Raw genomic sequence first — 20,378 nt, 5'->3', positions numbered from 1 at the left:
GGGAGAGGACAATGTTATTTTATCAGGTTGGTTATAACAGTATTTGTTATTGTCACAAAGCTACTAACAAAGTTATTCATCTAATAGCTAAAGTTTGAATGTCTCACATAAGTGTAGAACCTTTCATTTTAGAAAATTATCTAGTATGTCTGTGATCAGTAAGGAAAATAGGAAAAAACTCCACTTTGGAAGAATACTACTAATATTTCATTGGCATGTTCACATGACATATAGGCAGCATTAATGCAGAATGTTTAAAAAAAAATTCTTGGTGGATGAATCTATAAACATTTATAACTATACTTGATCAGTAGCACTGTTGAGAATCCCTAAAAATAAATGCCAGGAAGAAGATAATATGTTCTTAAAGAAATTTCAAAATAGACTGTTAGAGATGGAATAATCAATGTGAGAAATAAATACTTTGAAGTAAAAATACTTATATATTTATATAGCTATATATTAAGTAATCATTTCTATAATTTTTGTGTGTATATGTATACACACACATTTATGAATAATTTGTATACTAATGCCATGACTAATAGCGTAAAGCCACCTTTGGCTTTATATAAAGAAATTAGAACTCTGAGGTTCCATGTTGATGGGTGTTCGTTTTTTAAGGACTTTTTTACGCATTTGTGAGGTAAAAAAGAAAAGAAAATTAAAAAATGTAAAGGCAAACCACGTAATGGGAAAAAAATGTTTGCAAAACACATAACTGATAAAGGGTTGGTATACAAAATAATACAAAGAACTGAAACTCAATAATAAAACAATACCACAATGAAAATAAAATGTACAAACGATCTGAACAGATACCTAACCAAGGAAGATATATATGGCTAATAAACATATGAAAGATACTTGACATCATATATCATTAGGGAATTGCAAATTAAAACAATGAGATACCATTATTGACCTATTAAAATTACAAAAATCAGAACATTGACAATATCAAATACTTGTGGGTTTGTGGAGCAATAAAATCTCTTATTCATTGCTGGTGGGAGTCCAAATGGTGCAACCATGTTGGAAGATACTAGCAGTTTTTTTTACAAAATGAATATATTGTTATTTTATGATCCAGCAAACAAACTCCTTGGTATTTAGCCAAGTAAGTTGAAAACATATCTACACAAAAACCTGTACATAAAATTTTATAACAGTTTTATTCATAATTATGTAAGGTTGGAAGCAGCCAAGACATCTTCAATAGGTGAATGGATTAATAAACCAAATCATGTTGCATCCATGCAATGGAATGTTATTCAGTTCTTTAAAAAATGATTTATTTTTCTAAAGACTTGGAAGAATCTTAAATGTAAGCTTTCTTTAAATGAAGAGAGATTTATGTCTTTTCTATTTTGGAAGTCCAAATGATGGATGCAATGTGGATATTATCTTACATCTTAGCACCAATAGAGCTTGATGAGTTTAATTTATAAATGTTTATTTATGTCTGTCTCTTCCATATCTGGCTTTATATTTGGAAGACTGTTTTACTTGTAGTTGAGGCTAATCTTTTTTAAGGTGTTCATCAATCAACCGTTACATTATAGATTCCTAGGTCCTTAGCCCAGAAATTCTGATACAGTAGATATCAGATGGGGTCCAAGAATCTGCCTTCTAGTTAATTCATTGACACTTATAGTTTAAGAATTATAGTTTTAGGCCTTGGTTATGATGTATAAAATAGGCAGTGTCTTGAAAGAGTGCAAGAGTATATCATGGAAGATATAGATTCTTCAATTGGAGAAGAATCTGTTTTAGTCTTACAAGACACTTCCATATAAACCACTTGAGTTCATACGTTCTCTTCTCAACTATCACTGACTACCTTTTATGAAAGCTGAAATTACTCTTAATAAGTGAAAATTCATATATATGAGAAATATTGTATAAAATTATATAAAAAGCATTGATCCAGACATTTTAGATAAATTTAAGTCATGAAAATTTAAAGCTATTAGAATTCTGGCACACAATTGCTTAATTGAATTGAATGTAAAGATTGTGATGATGAATTTTTTCTTTAAGATACAAATATTGTTGATAAAATTTGAAGGCCTCTATAGCACCTTAATTTAATCTGACTGCGTTGTTCAGCCTCTTTCACAAAGATTATCACTCTCCTGACTTGTTTATTATTCAGTGTATTTCTTTAACAGTATATTTTAACAAAGGTTATCATACGAATTACACAAGGTATGGTTTGGTTTCTTTGATGTTAGTTGTCTTGTCTAGAAGGGATGATTTTATCTCAGCTTCTTTACTGAATTCTTATTCTATGAAAAAGGATGTCTTCCTCTTGCTAATTAGTTCATTCATTGGTGAGGGAAGTGATAGCATTCTGATTAGCTCTTATTGAAATGATAGATATTTAAGATATTTTGGGATAGAACGTTCTATAAGAATTAGTTCTTTTTAAATGGGAACTTTAATAACAATTTTTACTTGTACTATCTCTTGGCAAAATTTTGTTTGTTTTCAGATACATTTTTGAAAGTGGAAAAAAAAACCTTCAAAGCAGTATCTCATCTTTCCTAGATGTTTCATGGAACAATCACAGAAGAGCTAACCAGTCATGAAGAATGGAGTCACTATAATGAAAACATAAGAGAAGATCAAAAAGATTTTGTTTTTGTGAAGTTCAATGGCCTTCATTTAAAGTCTATGGAAAATTTACAATCTTGCATCTCTCTTAGAGTATGCATCTTCTCAAACAATTTTCTTACAGATATTCATCCACTTCAAAGTTGTGTAAAATTAATCAAACTTGATCTCCATGGAAATCAGGTAAGCAATAGCCATTTCAGATATTTGCATATAAATGAAATTTCAGTTTTATAATAAGTACTTATGTTACCTATCCACAGTATTTCTCCAAGATGGTCTTTTAACTAAAATATGAACAAAAATTTCACAATAAAAATATGTAAGATGTATATAAATAGACATTTTAATGTAAATGGAAATATGTAAATTGTGTATAATTTGGTATGTTTCACTTCTTAAATCTATAGCCTGGTTTAAGAGTGCCTTGTGACTCCTTCATTTTCCTTATGTAAGAAAAGCATTTTATAAAAGTTTAAAGACTCAACTTGTTACAAAGGAATTTTCATTGAACAAAAAAGTATGATTATGCATTTTACTACATTAATAATAATAAATTGAGTAGTCAACATGCCGTCAGCTTCACAACCTGCCTGGTATGGTTTGGATGTGTCCTCACCCAAATTTCATCTTGAATTGTAACTCTCATAATTTCCACACCATGGGAGGGACCTGGTGGGAAATAATTTAACCCATGCTGCTGTTCTTGTGATAGTGAGTGAGTTCTCACAAGATCTGATGGTTTTTTAAGGGGCTTTTCCCCCTTTACTCGGCACCTCTCTCTCCTGCTGCCATGTGAAGAAGGACATGTTTACTTCCCCTTCTGCCAGGATTTTTTCCAGAAACTCCTAAGGGAAGAGGCTTGATTTGGGAAAACTCACAGTGTTCATCCGGTGTCGTGACTTTCGTGAAAATAGCATTGGGGCCCTTGCCAGCACTAGTGAATGGAGTGACAAAAAACTTGTAGAAGGATTTCAGCTTTAGATTGTCTACAATCAATGCCTTTTCTTCCTGGTTGTCAGTTTTGTATTTGCAACATTCTGAACCATTTGTGATTTTTAAATTTTCTTTTCAAGGAAAAAAATATTTTATTGAAAGTGTGGTGAATAAAAATAATAATAATAATAATAAATTATCTTAGATGTCCAGTGTAGTATGGTTTTTACTAGGCCAACAGTGGATAATTATACTCTATTTGCTTATTAATTAGAAATTTGCTATTTGGGGAATTTTAGATGTGTAATGTCTTACCATTTTTTCTGCTATTAGAAAAAAGTAATTTTGGAATTTAAAATATTTTTAATAATATTTCAGATAAAGAGTCTACCAGATACCAAATTTTGGAGTGGATTGAAGAACCTAAAACTCCTCTATCTTCATGACAATGGGTTTGCAAAGTTAACGAATATATGTGTATTATCTGCCTGTCCAAGCCTCATTGCCCTCACTATGTTTGATTGTCCAGTAAGCCTTAAAAAAGGATATAGACATGTTCTTGTTAACAGTATATGGCCTCTCAAAGCACTGGATCATCATGTGATTTCTGATGAAGAAATAATTCAGAACTGGCGTCTTCCTGAAAGATTCAAAGCATGTAACCATAGATTTTTCTTTAATTTCTGCCCAGCTTTGAGAAAGGTAATTGGCCTCTTTAGGGTGTCATTTTAATTAAATGTGTAAAAGTGAAATTTTAGCTTCTGAGTTTTTTTTTTTTTGAGATGGAGTCTTGCTCTGTCACCAGGCTGGAGCACAGTGGCGCAAGTCTAGGCTCACTGCAACCTCCGCCTCCTGGGTTCAAGCGATTCTTCTGCTTTAGCCTCCCGAATAGCTGGGACTACAGGCGCGTGCCAAATGCCCGGCTAATTTTTGTATTTTTAGTAGAGAAGGGGTTTCACCATGTTGGCCAGGATGGTCTCGACCTCTTGACCTTGTGATCCACCCACCTCGGCCTCCAAAGCTTCTGAGTTCTATAACTAAATTATATAAACTCTTTAATGTTTTTGCATTATTTATATAAAATAATATAAACCAGTGCATATATTTGTAATGGCTTCTGAAAATTTATAAAACTTGGTATGCCTACTATAAAAAAAAAATCCTAAAGTGATCAAATTATAGAGAAACAAATTTTTGTTTTTTTAAATTGAAAAGATATCTCTAATTTATTCAAGATTTGGTATATGGAAGACTCCACTGGAGAAGATTTGATGTTTTTTGAGAGCCTTAGAAGATAACTTAGATTATTATTCGAAGAGGCTAAAATATTTAATTCTTACACAATTAATTTGGTGATTTGGCAAGATAAAACCATCATTTTCTGTGATTTGTAAGATGTTGGAAGAAGAGATTATGAAAAGTTGATACCTAGTTAATGGTTATAGACTACTTAAGTGGATTTACAAAAATATAAGGAAACATTCTTTGTGACACATGAGCGAATGTTACAACAAATCATTTAAGACTTCAAAAGAGAGGATTAAATTAAGTACAAGATATATTAGTAATGTAAGTTGCAGAAAAATGTCTATAGTATGTTGTAAAGATATGTGACGTCACATATGTTTGTAGAAAATTTGAGGAAGTATAGAATATCAGTTTGTACAGTGAGTACATCTAAAAGAATGAACGGTGATTATGCATGGAAAAGCTGAAAATTACAAATTTGGAAGAATATTACTGTAGATATATTTTTAAATTAGGAGTGTATTAGTGATTTTGTAATAGATTTAAAAATTTAGGATTTTGGTAATAATTTTGTAGTCATAGTTTAAAATATAAACAAGATAGTATTTAAGTCTGATACCTTAATCTGGGCCCTAAATTAAGCATTTTATTTATGTACTTCAATTCTGTAGTATGGCATAATCCAAAGTGGCAACATGCATGACCCTTTAAGGATAATCAAAGTGACTGAGATTCATTTTAGTAAGTAACAGAAAGTTGGGCAATAGGCATTGAGAAAGAACTTGGATGAGCTACAAAAGAGCTTACACTTAATGAATATAATGAAGATTAATTGAAGTTATTTGAGTTGGAAAATCAGAGTAGGTCTGTCATAGTAAGTACTCTATGAATATATGGTATTGACAAGGTTTTTAAAAGATGATAGGAGGAGAGAGATCCAAGATGGCTGATCGCTAACAGCTTGGGATTGTAGCTCCCAGTGAAAGCACAGAGAATGAGAGGACACCACAGTTTCAGATGAATTTTTGTCACTCACAGACCAGAAGATTGCCAGTGGAGGAGCCCCACGGGTCGCCAGTGCAACTCTTGTGGCCGGCGCAGCGGTTTTGCTGGCGCCTTGGCGTGGCAGCTCTTGGTGCAGAGTAAACGGGACTGGTTCCCCTTCTGACCGACGTTTGGAGCTTTGGGAAGGCAGAGTCACCTATTACAGACTCAAGAAGGAAGACAGACCAGAGATTCCCTGGCAGAAGATCACCATCAGTCTTAACGCTGCTGTTTTGGCTGGCGCAGTGGGTTGCTCAGATTCCAGCACTGGGAATCAATAAATTGGACGTCCTCTCAGAAACCTAATTAGAAAGGCGGTAATTACAAAAATGACAGATGGATAAATTTATAACGAAGGGAAGAAACCAGCCTAAAAAGGCTGAGAATACCCCAAATCAGAACACCTCTCCCTCTACAGGGATTACAGTTCCTTATCAGCCGCGGAACAAGGCCTGATGGAGAAGGACTCTGTTCCATTAATAGAAGTAGGCTTCAGAAGGTGGATGATAAGAAACTTTTGGGAGTTAAAAGAACTTGTTCTAACCCAATGTAAAGAAACTAAGAACTTTGGAAAAAGGTTTGATGAAATGCTAACAAGAATAAACAATATAGAGAAGAATATAAATGAATTAACAGAGTTGAAAAACACAACATGAGAACTTAGCAAAATACGCACAAGTTTGAATAGCCGAATTGTTCAAGCAGAAGAAAGGATATCAGAGGTCGAAGACCAACTTAATGAAATAAAACGAGATGACAAGGATAGAGAAAAAAGGATGAAAAGGAATGAGCAAAGTCTCCAAGAAATATGGGACTATGTGAAAGGACCTGATTTATGTTTGATAGGCGTACCTGAATATGACAAAGAGAATGAATCCAAGCTGGAAAATACTCCTCAGGATATTATTCAGGAAAACTTTCCCAACCTAGCAAAGCAGGACAATATTCAACTCCAGGTAATACAGAGAACACCACAAAGATATTCCTCAAGAAGAGCAACCCCAAGGCACACAATCGTTAGATTCACCAGGGTTGAAACGAAGGAGAAAATACTAAGGGCAGCCAGAGAGAAAGGTCAGGTTACCCACAAAGGGAAGCCTATCAGACTTACAGCAGATTTCTTAGCAGAAACCCTACAAGCCAGAAGAGAGTGGGGGCCAATGTTCAACATCCTTAAAGAACAAAACTTTCAGCCCAGAATTTCATATCCAGCCAATCTAAGCTTCACAACTGAAGGAAAAATAAAATCTTTTATGAACAAGCAAGTCCTCAGAGATTTTATTACCACCAGGCCTGCTTTACAAGAGCTTCTGAAGGAAGCATTATACATAGAAAGGAACAATCAGTATTAGCCTTTCCAAAAATATACCAAAAAGTAAAGAGCATCAACATGAAGAAGAATTTACATCAATGAATGGACAAAACAGCCAGTTAACATCAAATGGCAGTAATCCTAAATTTAAATTGATTAAATCCCCCAATCAAAAGATACAGCCAAAACCCAACGGTATGCTACATACAGACCCATTTCACATGCAAGGATACACAAAGACTCAAAACAAAGGGATGGAGATAGATTCACCAACCAAATGGAGAGCAAAACTAAATAAATAAATAAAATCAGGAGTTGCAATTGTCGCATCTGGTAAAATAGATTTTAAAGCAACAAAGATATAGTGGTAAAAGGATCTATGAAACAATAGGAGCTAACAATCCTAACACCCAGATACATGAGACCTATAAAGAGACTTAGACTCTCTAGACTCCCACACAATAATAGTGGGAGACTTCAACATCAGTATTAGATAGATCAACGAGACAGAAAATTAATAAGGGTATCCAGGACTTGAACTCAGATCCAGAACAAGTAAACTTAATAAACCTTTATAGAGCTCTCCACTTTAAATACACAAAATATACATTCTTATCAGTACCACATCACACCTATTTATAGGTTTAAATGAAATATTGATCAGCCATTATTAAGCACAATTATTAGCATTAAAAAAGTTTTCAATACCCATTTTTAGAATAAAGCAACATTTCCATTCTCTCTCTTTCTTCCTCTCCTTCACTCCTTTTTTTCTCTTTCCTTCTCTCCTTTAAAATAAATAAGTAGATAGATAGATAAATAAATAAATAAAAGATGATCAACCCAACATTTTGCTAGCAGATTAATGGGGGATAGAAGCCAAGTAAGGTCAGGGGGATCAATTACTGTATGTTCAAAATGATGTGATTATGATTGATACAGGCAGATACTAGTAATAAAGAAGAAAGAACACAGTGTAGAAGACAGACGTATATTTATTGAAAGCCAGTGTAGTAGGTGGTTTATACATTTTATTTCTTCATTCTTTCACCAATATATACTAAGTACCTATTTCATGAAAGGGACTATTCTGGGACTTGGAGATTCAGTGGTAAATAATACTGACCAAGTTCTTGTCCTCATTAAGGCCAAAGGCACAGAGAATAGACAAATCTGGAAACAAAACAACCATAAAATGTCTGCTTGTGTTAATTGCTAAAGAAAAGAAAGTAAGACATTGACACAGACTGAACAGGGTGGATATTTGGGCTACATTAGCTAGGGTGGATGGGGAAGGCCTTTTTGAAAAAATATCTTATTTATTCCTCATCATTTCCTAAATATAAAAAAGTGTTAGTCTTATAGGAGAAAATAAAGCGTAGTGAGGTTTAGGAATGTACCCAATATTGGACAGAAAATGAGTTATGAGCTGGGATTTCAACAATTCTTTCTTGGTTTCACAGTCCTACAGTCAACATTGCATCACAAATGACAGACAGTGCAGAGATTTGAGTGTACTTTTCAAACTGATTGAGCATGGGAAGAGGAGAAGAATGAGTATACAAATATTGTGAAATATTAATGAGCATAAAAATATTAAAACAGAAAAATAATGAGCCTTATAAGAGTTTACACAATTATTTTATATAATTGTTATTCTTTCTTAAGGAGAGCTTAGACGAATTAAATCCAAGCTTGGGTGAAGTAAAGAAGCATATGCTCATTTGAAAAGAAACAAATCTATTAGTATAATTAACACTGTGCCTTATAACACAATAATATCCAGAAGGATTTTGTTTAGCCTTAATTGTAACATAAAATGATTTCTAACCTTTATTTTTCGAATAAGGAAAAAAGGAGGAAGCATGGGTTGTTCTTTGCTATAGAAATCAAAGTAACTTTACAAATTTGAAGTGCTTAGTTATCTAAAATCATATCTTGGAAGGATATGTATTTATATTTTTATTGTTTTATATATGTAACTTTTGAAGATGAGAGTGATCTGGGCAAGAGACCAGTGCTATCAGCCAGTATTGCATTTTTTTACATCTAACAGAAATCGATGTAAACAAGGATTTTATGATGAGTATTCTGTTTATTTCCTTAATGAGAAGGAATTTTTCATGACTCAGTGAGAAGCAGGACTCTGATATAAGCTGCAATGTGAGATTAGTGGTTCTCTACTGATGAGAACTACATCTGACCAGGACTGCTTGGGCCTAGTCATATAAATTCCCTCCTGTATTCTTCCTCACTTCTCCAGCACCCCTACCCCCATCACCCTGCCACCACGTAACGCACTTTTACATAATTACACTCAACACCTTTAACTCTAAGCCACAGCTGGCATCATGAACACAAATGTAGTTAACAAAGAAACCTATAGATTTGTGGAAATCATATCTATACTAGAAACTATAATATTCTTATAAAATATTACCTGTGGATAATTCTAGACATAGCAAAGACTTTTTGTCAGATACAATTAAGGTGTGTCTGCTAGGTTCTAAATGTGGCCACTCCAAAATTTATATGCTAAAACCTAATCTCCAATATGATGGTATTTGGAGGTGGAAACTTTTGGAGGTGATTAGGTCATGAGCGTAGAACCCTCATAAGTAGGATTCGTGTTCTTTGTAAAGAAGTCACAAAGGAATCCATCTCCTTTCCATCACCTGAGGACACAGTGGTGAGGTACCATCTGTGAACCAGAAACTGGGCCTTAATCAAACACTTAAACTGTCAGTATCTTTATCTTGGACTTTCCAGCTTCCAGAGCTGATAGAAATTTCTGTTGTTTATAGGCTACCCAGCCTATGTTTTTTGTTATAGCTACTCAGCTGGACTAAGACAGGACTGAATCAAAAGAAGAAACTAAGGCAGCCTGACTTTAAGCTATTCTTCCTGAAACATATTATAAAATCACAGGAACTAGAGGAAATTCTACAAAACCCTCTGTGTTTTCAGGGTGATGATAGAACAAGTGACAGGATCCATTACTACAGAATAGGTTTCATGGAGAGATTCAAGTACAGTCAAGGTTACAATAAATACCAAATGGTATATGGCAAGACTCATCTGAGATAGAACAGTTAGGAGCTTCAGAAAAGAGCTTAGACCACATAACTGAAATACTTGATAAGCTAGATCAAAAATTCATTATGAGAAAGCTGACCTTTGACAGAATGGCTTTACCAAACTGCAAATAAATATATGAAATTATGAGAAAAAATGTAGACATTCATGTAATATTTATAAATAGGAAGAAATTACAGTAGAGAAAATTAAAGCAAATAATGAAGAAGCAATAATCAAGGAAATAATGGAAACAACATCATGAAGCTGAATACTGGGCAAAATTCTGTAAGTGAAGCACATACATTTTCTTTAAAAGTTTTTGAAGTGCAGTTCTCTAGTCACAGGAAAAAAATGCAGAAGTATTTATATTTCTGATGAATTTTTTGAACGTAAGAAATCACTAGGCAAATAGAGGTGCTGGCATGAGTGTAGAGCCTGTGAGGCAGAGTGGAAAAGCATTCGCAAAGACACAGAGGTATTGATAGAGCTTGGCACATGCAAGTGACAACAAGTAGTTCAGTGTTCTTGGAGTTTAGAGGACATGTTTGGGCACGTCAAATGATGCTGGAGATGAAAACGGGATTAAAATAGCAAGGGTGTTATATGTAATACGAGGGAGACAGGACTTTATCTTGCAAGATCTTGGGGAAACATTTCAGATGTTTATATAACCTAATTTTTATTCTAGAAAAATCATCCTGTATTCTGTAATTTTGGAGTGAAGGGAAATTGAATATCAGGAAATTTGACTCTATTATAATAGTTTGGGCATAGCATATAAGGAACAGATTGAAGGGCTATTTGATAGAATTTAGTGATTTATTGGATGGAAAGGGGTGTGGGAGAAAGAGGAATATGGGTTTATTACTTGGTTGACAAGATATATAATAGTTTTTATGACTATATAGGTAATGCAATATGAGTGTGTATTGATTCAAGTTAGGGAGATAATAATTTACGGTTTTGACATGAAAGTAAATAAATGGAATTGTAAGTTTATTCTATATGCCTTTAATTGTAGAATTTCTGACAGGAGGTTACAACTATAAGGATAATCTAGGTATGTGAGTCAGTAAGATATAGCAAGGAAGGTGATCCCTTGAGAAGAGTTAGCCAAAAAAATGAAAAAGAATGAAAGTCTAAGTTAAATCAAATGTTTAACTTATTCCAAGATGGCTGATCACTAACAGCTCAGGATTGTAGCTCCCAGTGAAAGCTCAGAGAACGAGAGGATGCCACACTTTCAGATGAATTTTCGTCGCTCACAGACCAGCAGATTTCTAGTGGAGGAGCCCCACGGGTCGCCAGCGCGACTCTTGTGGCCGGCGCAGCGGTTTTGCTGGCGCCTTGGCGCGGCAGCTCTTCATGCAGAGTAAAGGGGACTGGTTCCCTTACTGACCGGTGTTTGGAGCTCCGGGAAGGCAGAGCCGCTTGTTGCAGACTCAAGAAGGAAGCCAGACCAGAGATTCCCCGGCGGAAGAGCACCATCAGTCTTATTGCTGCTATTTTGGCCAGTGCAGTGGGTTGCTTGAATCCCAGCACTGGGAATCAATAAATTGGACATAGACTCAGAAACCTGACTAGAAAGGCAGTAATTGTAAAGACGACAGATGTATACATTTATAATAAAGGGAAAAAACCAGCCTAAGAAGGCCAAGCATACCCAAAATCAGAACCCCTCTCCCTCTACAGGGGATTGCAGTTCCTCATCAGCAACGGAACAAGCCCTGATGGAAAAGGACTGTGTTCCATTATCTGAAGTAGGCTTCAGAAGGTGGATGATAAGAAACTTCTGGGAATTAAAAGAACTTGTTCTAACCCAATGTAAAGAAACTAAGAAGTTTGAAAAAAGGTTTGACGAAATGCTGAAAAGAATAGACAATATAGAGAGGAATATAAATGAACTAATGGAGTTGAAAAATACAACACGAGAACTTAGTGAAATATGCACAAGTTTAAATAGCAGAATGGATGTGAAAAGACCCAATCTCCATTTGATTGGTGTACCTGAATGTGATGGAGAGAATGAATCCAAGCTGGAAAATACTTTTCAGGATATCCAGGAAAATTTTCCCAATCTAGCAAAGCAGGACACTATTCAACCCCAGGTAATACAGAGAGCACCACAAAGATATTCCTCAAGAAGAGCAACCCCAAGGCACATAATCATTAGATTCACCAGGATCGAAATGAAGGAGAAAATACTAAGGGCAGCCAGAGAGAAAGGCCAGGTTACCCATAAAGGGAAGCCTATTAGACTTACAGCAGATCTCTCAGTGGAAACCCTATAAGCCAGAAGAGAGTGGGGGCCAATGTTCAACATACTTAAAGAACAGAACTTTCAGCCTAGACTCTTATATCCTGCCAAACTAAGCTTCACAATTGAAGGAAAAATAAAATCTTTTATGAACAAGCAAGTACTCAGAGATTTTATTACCACCAGGCCTGCTTTACAAGAACTTCTGAAAGAAGCATTATAGATAGAAAGGAACAACCAGTATGAGCCTTTCTAAAAATATACCAAAAAGTAAAGAGCATCAACATAAAGAAGAATTTACATCAACGAATGGATAAAATAGCCAGTTAACATCAAATGGCAGTAACCCTAAATTTAAATCGACTAAATCCCCCAATCAAAAGATACAGCCAAAACCTAATGGTATATCCAAAGATACAGAAAGACTCAAAACAAAGGGTTGGAGAAAAATTTACCAACAAAATGGAGAGCAAAAATAAATAAATAAACAAAAAGCAGGAGTTGCAATTCTCACATTTGATAAAATACATTTCAAAGCAACAAAGATACAGTGGTAAAAGGATCAATGCAACAAGAGATCTTAATACCCAGATACATAAGACCCATAATGAGATTTAGACTCAATGAGACAGAAAATTAATAAGGATATCCAGGACTTCAACTCAGATCCGGAACAAGTAAACTCAATAAATATTTATAGAGTTCTCCATTTTAAATACACAAAATATTGATCAGCCATTATTAATACCCATTTTTAGAATGAAGCAATATTCCTGTTCTCTCTCCCTCTTTTTCTTCCTCTTTCTTCCTCTCCTTAAAAAAAAAAAAATAAATAAATAAATCAAATGTTTAAATGTTTTCAGAAGAAAGTAAACTAGCAAAACAGACTGAGAAAAGTTTAAAGGAGAGAAAAGGAGTGTGATATCTTTATAGCCATGCAAAATAATTGAGTCACAATAATAAATTGATTGATATTGTTAAGTCAAACTTGGATGCAAAGGATGATTACTTAGTGAATTAATAGTCCATTGATAATCAAATGCCAGTTATAGACCAGATAGCTCCGTTAGTCCAGATAAGGACTAAGAATTATTAAATTTGGCAAACTTATATGGAGAGATAGACCAATTATTGCATTATATAGTATAAGCTTGTCAGCTAAAAATATCAGGACTTAATAAACAGAGACCTTATTCAAAAAGCTGATTGCAAGTGAGGGAAAGGAACTATTGCAACAGGCAGAGTGGCATTATTACAATATGGAGAATGCTATGACCATAAGATCTGCAAAAGTCCTAAGGGTTAGGCAAAAGAATTTCTCATTTATAAGGAGAAATAACAAGTCTAGAAATAGCTGAATGTGGGAAAGTGGAATGAAAAAAAGTGGTATGGTCTGACCTTGGAGCACAGACTTTTTTACCCTGAGACAAGCCTATTCTCAGGATGGTCTGTTAAATGGAGACTATGTGCTGCCTCAGGCTGATGGTGGGCCAAAGTTCAGGGGCCCAGGGGAAGGAAATAATCTTAACCAAAGTTTGGCTAACAAATATTTTGTTCCAACAGATTGGTGGGAACAAAACCTTTCAGCTAATTGTTAAAGAGGGAAAGAATGGAAATTTGGAAGGTCTGTGTCAAGCTTTGTTATAGATAAATAAGAAAGGCATCCAAGATTATTATTTAAGTCAGTTATGAAGAGCAGGGTGCTTCTTTTCACTAAGCTGTTTCCTGAAACAAAGGACTGAGGAGATTTGTTAACTTTTACTGTTTTCCAAGAACACAGGACTTGTGTAAAACTCAACACTGTCAAGTGTGACACATAAGATTTTTCACAGGACACAGGATAATGTTATATAAAGACATTGAACATAGATCAACATCAAGAAAGTGTTATTGGGGGAAGGAACTGAGTCTCCCAAAGACTAAAATTGTGAGACAAATAATTGAGAAAGACAGTTCAAGAAATAGAGGTAACATTTGTGAAAAGCATTTAATTTTGATTATCAGGTAATTCTATGTAGGATGAATGGAGATGAGATTAAGGAGCTAATCTCATGAATGGAGATGAGATTAAGGATGAATGGATGAGATTAAGGATAAATGGAGATGAGATTAAGGTCAGGAAGGACTTTGTATGGCAAATCAAGAAATTTGTGATTTGTCTTTCAGTGGTATGCCACTGAATGAAATATATTAAACCAGGATGCTATATGATAAGATTTGCATTTTGGAATGCTCAATCTAGCAATAGTGCATTTTATGGTTTGGAAGGAGTAGGGGAATAGGAATTAATTAAGATATCAGGAGAAATCTAATAACTTAGGGAAGTGATAATAAAGACATGGAAAAAGTAATAGCAGCAAATAGAAGAAAAAGAGAGGTAAGACTAATATTTGGTATGTTGAATATAGTAGATCTAGTAACATTTGCATGCAAGGAAGTATAAAAGAGAAGAGAACCTGGGATGGTTCCAGGATTTCTGGTTTAGGCAACTGTGGGAAGTAGTACCATTTACTAAGGTAGAGCATATGAGAAAGCAGATTGAGAAAGAAGATTCATATCTGGAAAACTTGTATTTAGTTAGATATCAGTTTGACTATATTGTTATGTAACTTAGAAGAGAGGTCAGGCTTAATGATAGAAATCTGAGATTCTCTAGCACAAAGGTGAATGTTGAAGCTATGAACTTAGAAGTGGTCTTTTGGAGGATGTGTAGAGATTAAAAAGAAACAGAGAAAATTCTTTCAATGTAACAATGAAGCAATAAACATGGTATATATAGTTTTGTTTGAAAGTGCAGAAGTAAACAAGATTTAGTGGAAAACTGGGAGGCGTGTAGTAGAGAATCTAAGGCAAGTATTTCAAGGAGGGAATGTCCAATGTTAACTCTAAAAAAGTGCCCTTGGATGATAGAGATAGAAGCCAGTGGAAGGAGATATAGAAATAAAAGAAAGTGGAGAAAAAAATGTGGAATTCTGTCTCTAGATTTTGGGCTCTTAATGAAGGTTAGATATAAAGGATTGAGAGTTGGGATTTAAGGATAGGTAAAGTTATATTTTTTTGTGAAAGGATAGTGCTAGCAGAGGAAGAGCCTTAGAAAATAGAGAGATATGGACTTATAACAGTGACAGAGTGCCAGTTTTGGAAGAAAAAGAGATACTTCTTGTTTTAAGTGTGAGTAGAAGGCACTTCTATTCGGTAAAGATAGGAATATATTTAAATTTACAGAGAATGGACGGGAGTTAATTGATGGAGTTTAGACTTGATGGCTCTAGTTTCTCTGAAAAAAGAAGCAGCATGTTTAGGAAGCTCCAGGGAAAGGGCTGGAAGAGTATTGAATAGTGTCAGAGTCTTTCAGTAGCTAATGTTGGGAATGGAATCAAGCCAGAGCCATAGAAAGAAGTTGCTAATTAGCAATGAGTGTTTGCAAGTATAAATCAGAAGTAGCACTAATCTGCAAGGTCTTGTGAATTTTTTTTGTTTCCTGTATAATGTTTTATTAAGTATATATACAGAAAAGGTGTATGTTTTAAGTGTACCTGGGCTGGTAATCTTCAGAAGAGGTGCCTCATAAACAATGTAATTGTCAGTATTTTTAATGCATTATTTTACTTTCAAAACATAGTGACCTTATTTCTAACCAGTCAGGTTGTCAATGAAATATACTGAGCCTTTGATCTCAAATCAGAAAAGGAGATCTTTCTTAAAGGCAATATAGGATAACTTTTCCAAGATAATTTGCTGTGTTCCAATAAAGGTGCCCAACATTCTAGGTAAGCTACAACAAAATGTTTAACTACTATATATTATTTTATGAATCAAACCATATCAATTTTCTTTATGGAAACTTGCAGAGTATTTGCTGTTTCATTGGACACCTGTTGATGCCACTACCTTCTAGAGAGGCTAAAGTTTTATACATATATTATCAAATTTGGAAAGGAATCTTTAATGGAAAAAGTTATCATCAATTATGTTTCATTTGATTCGATGCTACTAATTCTTTTTCTTTTACTCTAATAATAAAAATATATTTATTATTTGTATTAATTAGTTTTCATTGCTATAAAGAAATACCTGTGGCTGGGTAATTTATAAAGAAAAGAGGTTTATTTTGGCTTACAGTTCTACAGCATGTATAGGAAGTATCGTGCTGGCATTTGCTTCTGATGAGGGCCTCAGGAAGTTTATGATAATGGTGGAAGGTGAATGGGAAGCAGGCAAGTCACATGGTGAGCGAGGGAGCAGGAGACAGAAGGGAGTCGTCCCATACTCTTTTAAACAACCAGATCTAATATGAACTAACTGAGCAAGAAGTCACTCATCACCAAAGGGATGACACTAAACTATTTAGGAGAGAATAGCCCCTGTGATCCAATAACTCCTGCTAGCTCCTATCTCTAACATTGGGGATTACATTTCAACATAATGTTTCGAGGGGACAAACATTCAATCATATCATAATTTAACGATAATGCCTAAAGACCCTGTGAACATTTTATGAGTTTATTCCTATCAGTAGATTACCAAGTATAAAATATCTTTTGAAAATACTTTTATGAAAGATAAAAATTATTAATTATATTTTCTTTATACAGGGAACAACCTATGAAGAGGAAATTAATAATATTAAATATATTACTTCAAAAATTAACAAAATTTTGGCTCATAATTCACCAGTTCTGATTGTTCAAAGATGGATTCGTGGTTTTTTAGTTAGAAAGAATTTGAGGTATGTTTTGTTTTCTTTACCATTGAATATTGAAATAAAAAGGTGAAGAAATAAGTGATAAAAAGTCAATTCTCCAAAAATGTGCATTTTTGTATTATCTTTCATCAAAATGACATGGTGTATTTGACCTACTCTAAGAAAAATACCACAGACTCTATAGTAATATAAGATTTGGTATAATCAACATTTGATATTTTTTCTATTCAATTTACATATAAATACAAATGTAAGCCATGGACTATATAATGGAATACAATGAAAATAGAAAACACAGAACATATATGGAAGATTTTATATTTTATTTAGATGTATATACAATTTTGCTGAGACATCTGCTGCCACATCAATCTATATTGTCCTTTATTTAGTTGTCTTTTCCTCTTTTCTTGTTTCTTGCATTCCTTTGCAGTAGCTAAGCTTTGCAAATAAATTAAACCCTTTTGCTAGAATTTCTCAACATTTACTTTTAGAGATAAGCTAGAATACTCTGCCTTCAACTTATAGAATTGGTTATACCAAACATCAACATTAGGAGAAATACCTAATGTAAATGATGGGGGGATGGATGCAGCAAACCACCATGGTATGTGTACAATTTTAATATTTTTTTTTGTACCTGCAATCATACAGCTACAGAAAATGTGGTTTGTCATTAGATAATCACATCTTTGGGGGATTGGATGCACCTGACTATGTCTTATACTTTCTATATTGGAAATTTAATTTTCTCATAAATGTCAGAACTGTTGCCTTGCTAAAAAAATTCATATAGCTTATTCTAATTGCTGAAGTTCAGAAGATAGAAATGAAATTTGGTCATGAAATATAGATAGGATTAACATAGATCTGAAATAAGAAAATGAACATTTGTTGAAAAAGCAAGATTAGGAAGTTTCACTGAAATGAGATTCAACATTCTGTGGTAAGATAGACACAATGCCCTCTATCATTAGCCAGTATATGCTAAATCATAGGTGGCAATAGTCCTGACAAAGAGTCACAAGAATGAGGGCTAAGTAGCAAAACTGACCACAACCACAGTGCCTCCAACTTCTGAGGATGTGGTTCCATATAATTTTCACTGAGATCAAAGTATGAGAGAACATAATCTCACATTGGAGACAAGTCAAAAATAATCTGGGTAAAGGGTATGCAAAAGAATCAATCAGGCAGTTGCTGAAAAGTGCATACTTATTTAAAATATTATTTCTGTCTCTAGTTTGCATTTTAATTTAGTGTGTTCTTTATATTAAATACAAATCTAATTAAAGGATCTTATTTTTAGTTTATTCTCCAGGGATTTTTTCCTTTGGTAGAATGAACGTTATCACTGACACTCATGTAACATGTGATAAAAACTTTGTTCATAGGAACAATCTTGAAAACTCAGCATATATGAATATAATTTGAGAAATTTGCAGGAAGAGATTTCAGTAATAATATATGACAGGGTTCAAGAGAGACTGATTTGCATTTTCTCCCTCTTTAAATCTCTGTTCCATTAAGCACATTACTTATCTATGCTGCACTTGAATTTCTTTATCCATAAAATTGTAAAGAACAGAGGATAATAACAGTACTTATTTCAGTTTGCTTGTGGGAATTGAGATGATCAATATAATGCTCTTAGCACCTAGCAAAAGTAGATATTATATTCTTATTACCTATTGTTTTAAAAACTTAATTATTGTAGTTGTTATATTTGGTGCTGAGTTGTTTGGCTCTATGAGAAACTTTCCTTGGATTTCTTGGTCCCTTCCAGAATGCACAGAAGAATCTTTCAAAAATATAAATTTAATCATTTTATTCACCAACTTAAAGTCCTCCAGTGGCTTTCAATTTGTTTAAGACAAATGTTTGAGATATTGCCTCTTTGATGTGTTTCACATATTTTTGTTATCACAAGCTCTTGCCATATTGTATTATAGTCATTGCTATAATTATCTGTATCTCCAGATGTACTATAAGCTGTATTAGACTATATCTCTGTTTTCCATGCTGTATCTTTAATATATAACAGAATGCCTGACACATGTTAGGTGCACAAAAATATTTTCTGAATTGATTAATATATCAGTAAATGGAGAGACAGTCAGAGTTGTAATCAGATCTGGATTCATTCATGGAAAAGTGAAAGAAAGAATTAGGAAATATGAAGCGCTCCCCTGAGAGACAACTATGGATTCCCACAACCTAGGGTCTGAGTGATTAGTCCTCTTGTGTCTCTATTTCCGGCCATGAGAAATGTCTCTCCGCACTCAAATATTTTGTACATTGAAATTTTTAACTTATAATGTCTCTCCACACCCAAATATTTTGTACTTTGAAAATTTTAACTTAAAGTGCTTGAAATTCTATATATATGGCCAAAATTTATAAAATTATTATGATTAATGCCATTATCTTTTAGAGTGGTAGTATTTCTAGTATGGGTGATAGAATATAAGGAAAATATACTTTTATTCTTAGAATGAAATGTTGTAATTAGATTGACAGCCTCCTAATCCTGAGTGAAGGCAACTATATTGAGCTCATAGGGACGATTATCAGTTGCATTGATGGGTTTTGAAAAAGGAAAAAAAATGAAAAAGAATATAGGAAACAAACATTTATTGAATGTGTAATATATGTAAAGCACCATTTTAAGTAAATTAATCCATTATATTATTTAAGAAAACAGAGCTTTTGAGTCTGTATTTTCTGTTTTATAGATGAGATATTAAGAGTTTAAACTTGATGAGGAGGCTAAGATATGAAGCACTATCAGGCAGCTATTTTGTGTGGGGCATTTGTGGTCAGTTATTAAAAGATGAAATTGCATGTAAATAAATATCAGGTTCTGTTGTTTAGTATATTACAAATTCTATGCTTCTTTTACTTTTCTAACAATAGCCTTTAAGTCAGCTTTTCCAAATAGCTCTAGTCCTTTCAGTAAGGAATGGTGTTTGGAAACTAAGATCTTGAAACTAGATGTATTCTATTGGGATGTCATCATTCCTAGGCTATTTTAGCAGACAGAATATGGATTAGAAAATGGATTACTCTTTCCATCATAATTTCATGTTAACAACTCAAATGTTAATCCAACACAGAGGATTTTTCACTGCTTTCATTCAACATTATACTTCTCTCCTACTATGAGAATTTTGGTTGCC

The 20,378-nt window shown here is 33.9% G+C and overlaps 1 protein-coding gene across 5 annotated transcripts in view; it reads left to right on the top strand.

Moving 5' to 3' along the window:
- LRRIQ3 (leucine rich repeats and IQ motif containing 3) overlaps nucleotides 1–20,378 on the top strand; it is a 141,751-nt gene that overhangs the window by 11,632 nt on the left and 109,741 nt on the right. For 2 of the 5 annotated variants that reach the window (XM_078332242.1, XM_078332243.1), the window contains exons 2-4: nucleotides 2,554–2,802; nucleotides 3,934–4,257; nucleotides 17,090–17,223. In XM_078332242.1, coding sequence (XP_078188368.1) covers nucleotides 2,554–2,802; nucleotides 3,934–4,257; nucleotides 17,090–17,223 — 707 coding nt within the window. Of the gene's footprint in view, nucleotides 1–2,497; nucleotides 2,803–3,933; nucleotides 4,258–17,089; nucleotides 17,224–20,378 lie in introns of all 5 variants that reach the window. The other 3 variants (XM_035251879.3, XM_078332244.1, XM_078332245.1) reach the window with 3 other exon arrangements.

This window comes from Callithrix jacchus, chromosome 7 (genome assembly GCF_049354715.1).
Source record: "Callithrix jacchus isolate 240 chromosome 7, calJac240_pri, whole genome shotgun sequence".
In the NCBI taxonomy this organism is placed as follows: domain Eukaryota; kingdom Metazoa; phylum Chordata; class Mammalia; order Primates; family Cebidae; genus Callithrix; species Callithrix jacchus.
The sequence above is the reverse complement of the archived record's forward strand: the minus strand, read 5'-3'. Positions and strand labels throughout refer to the sequence as shown.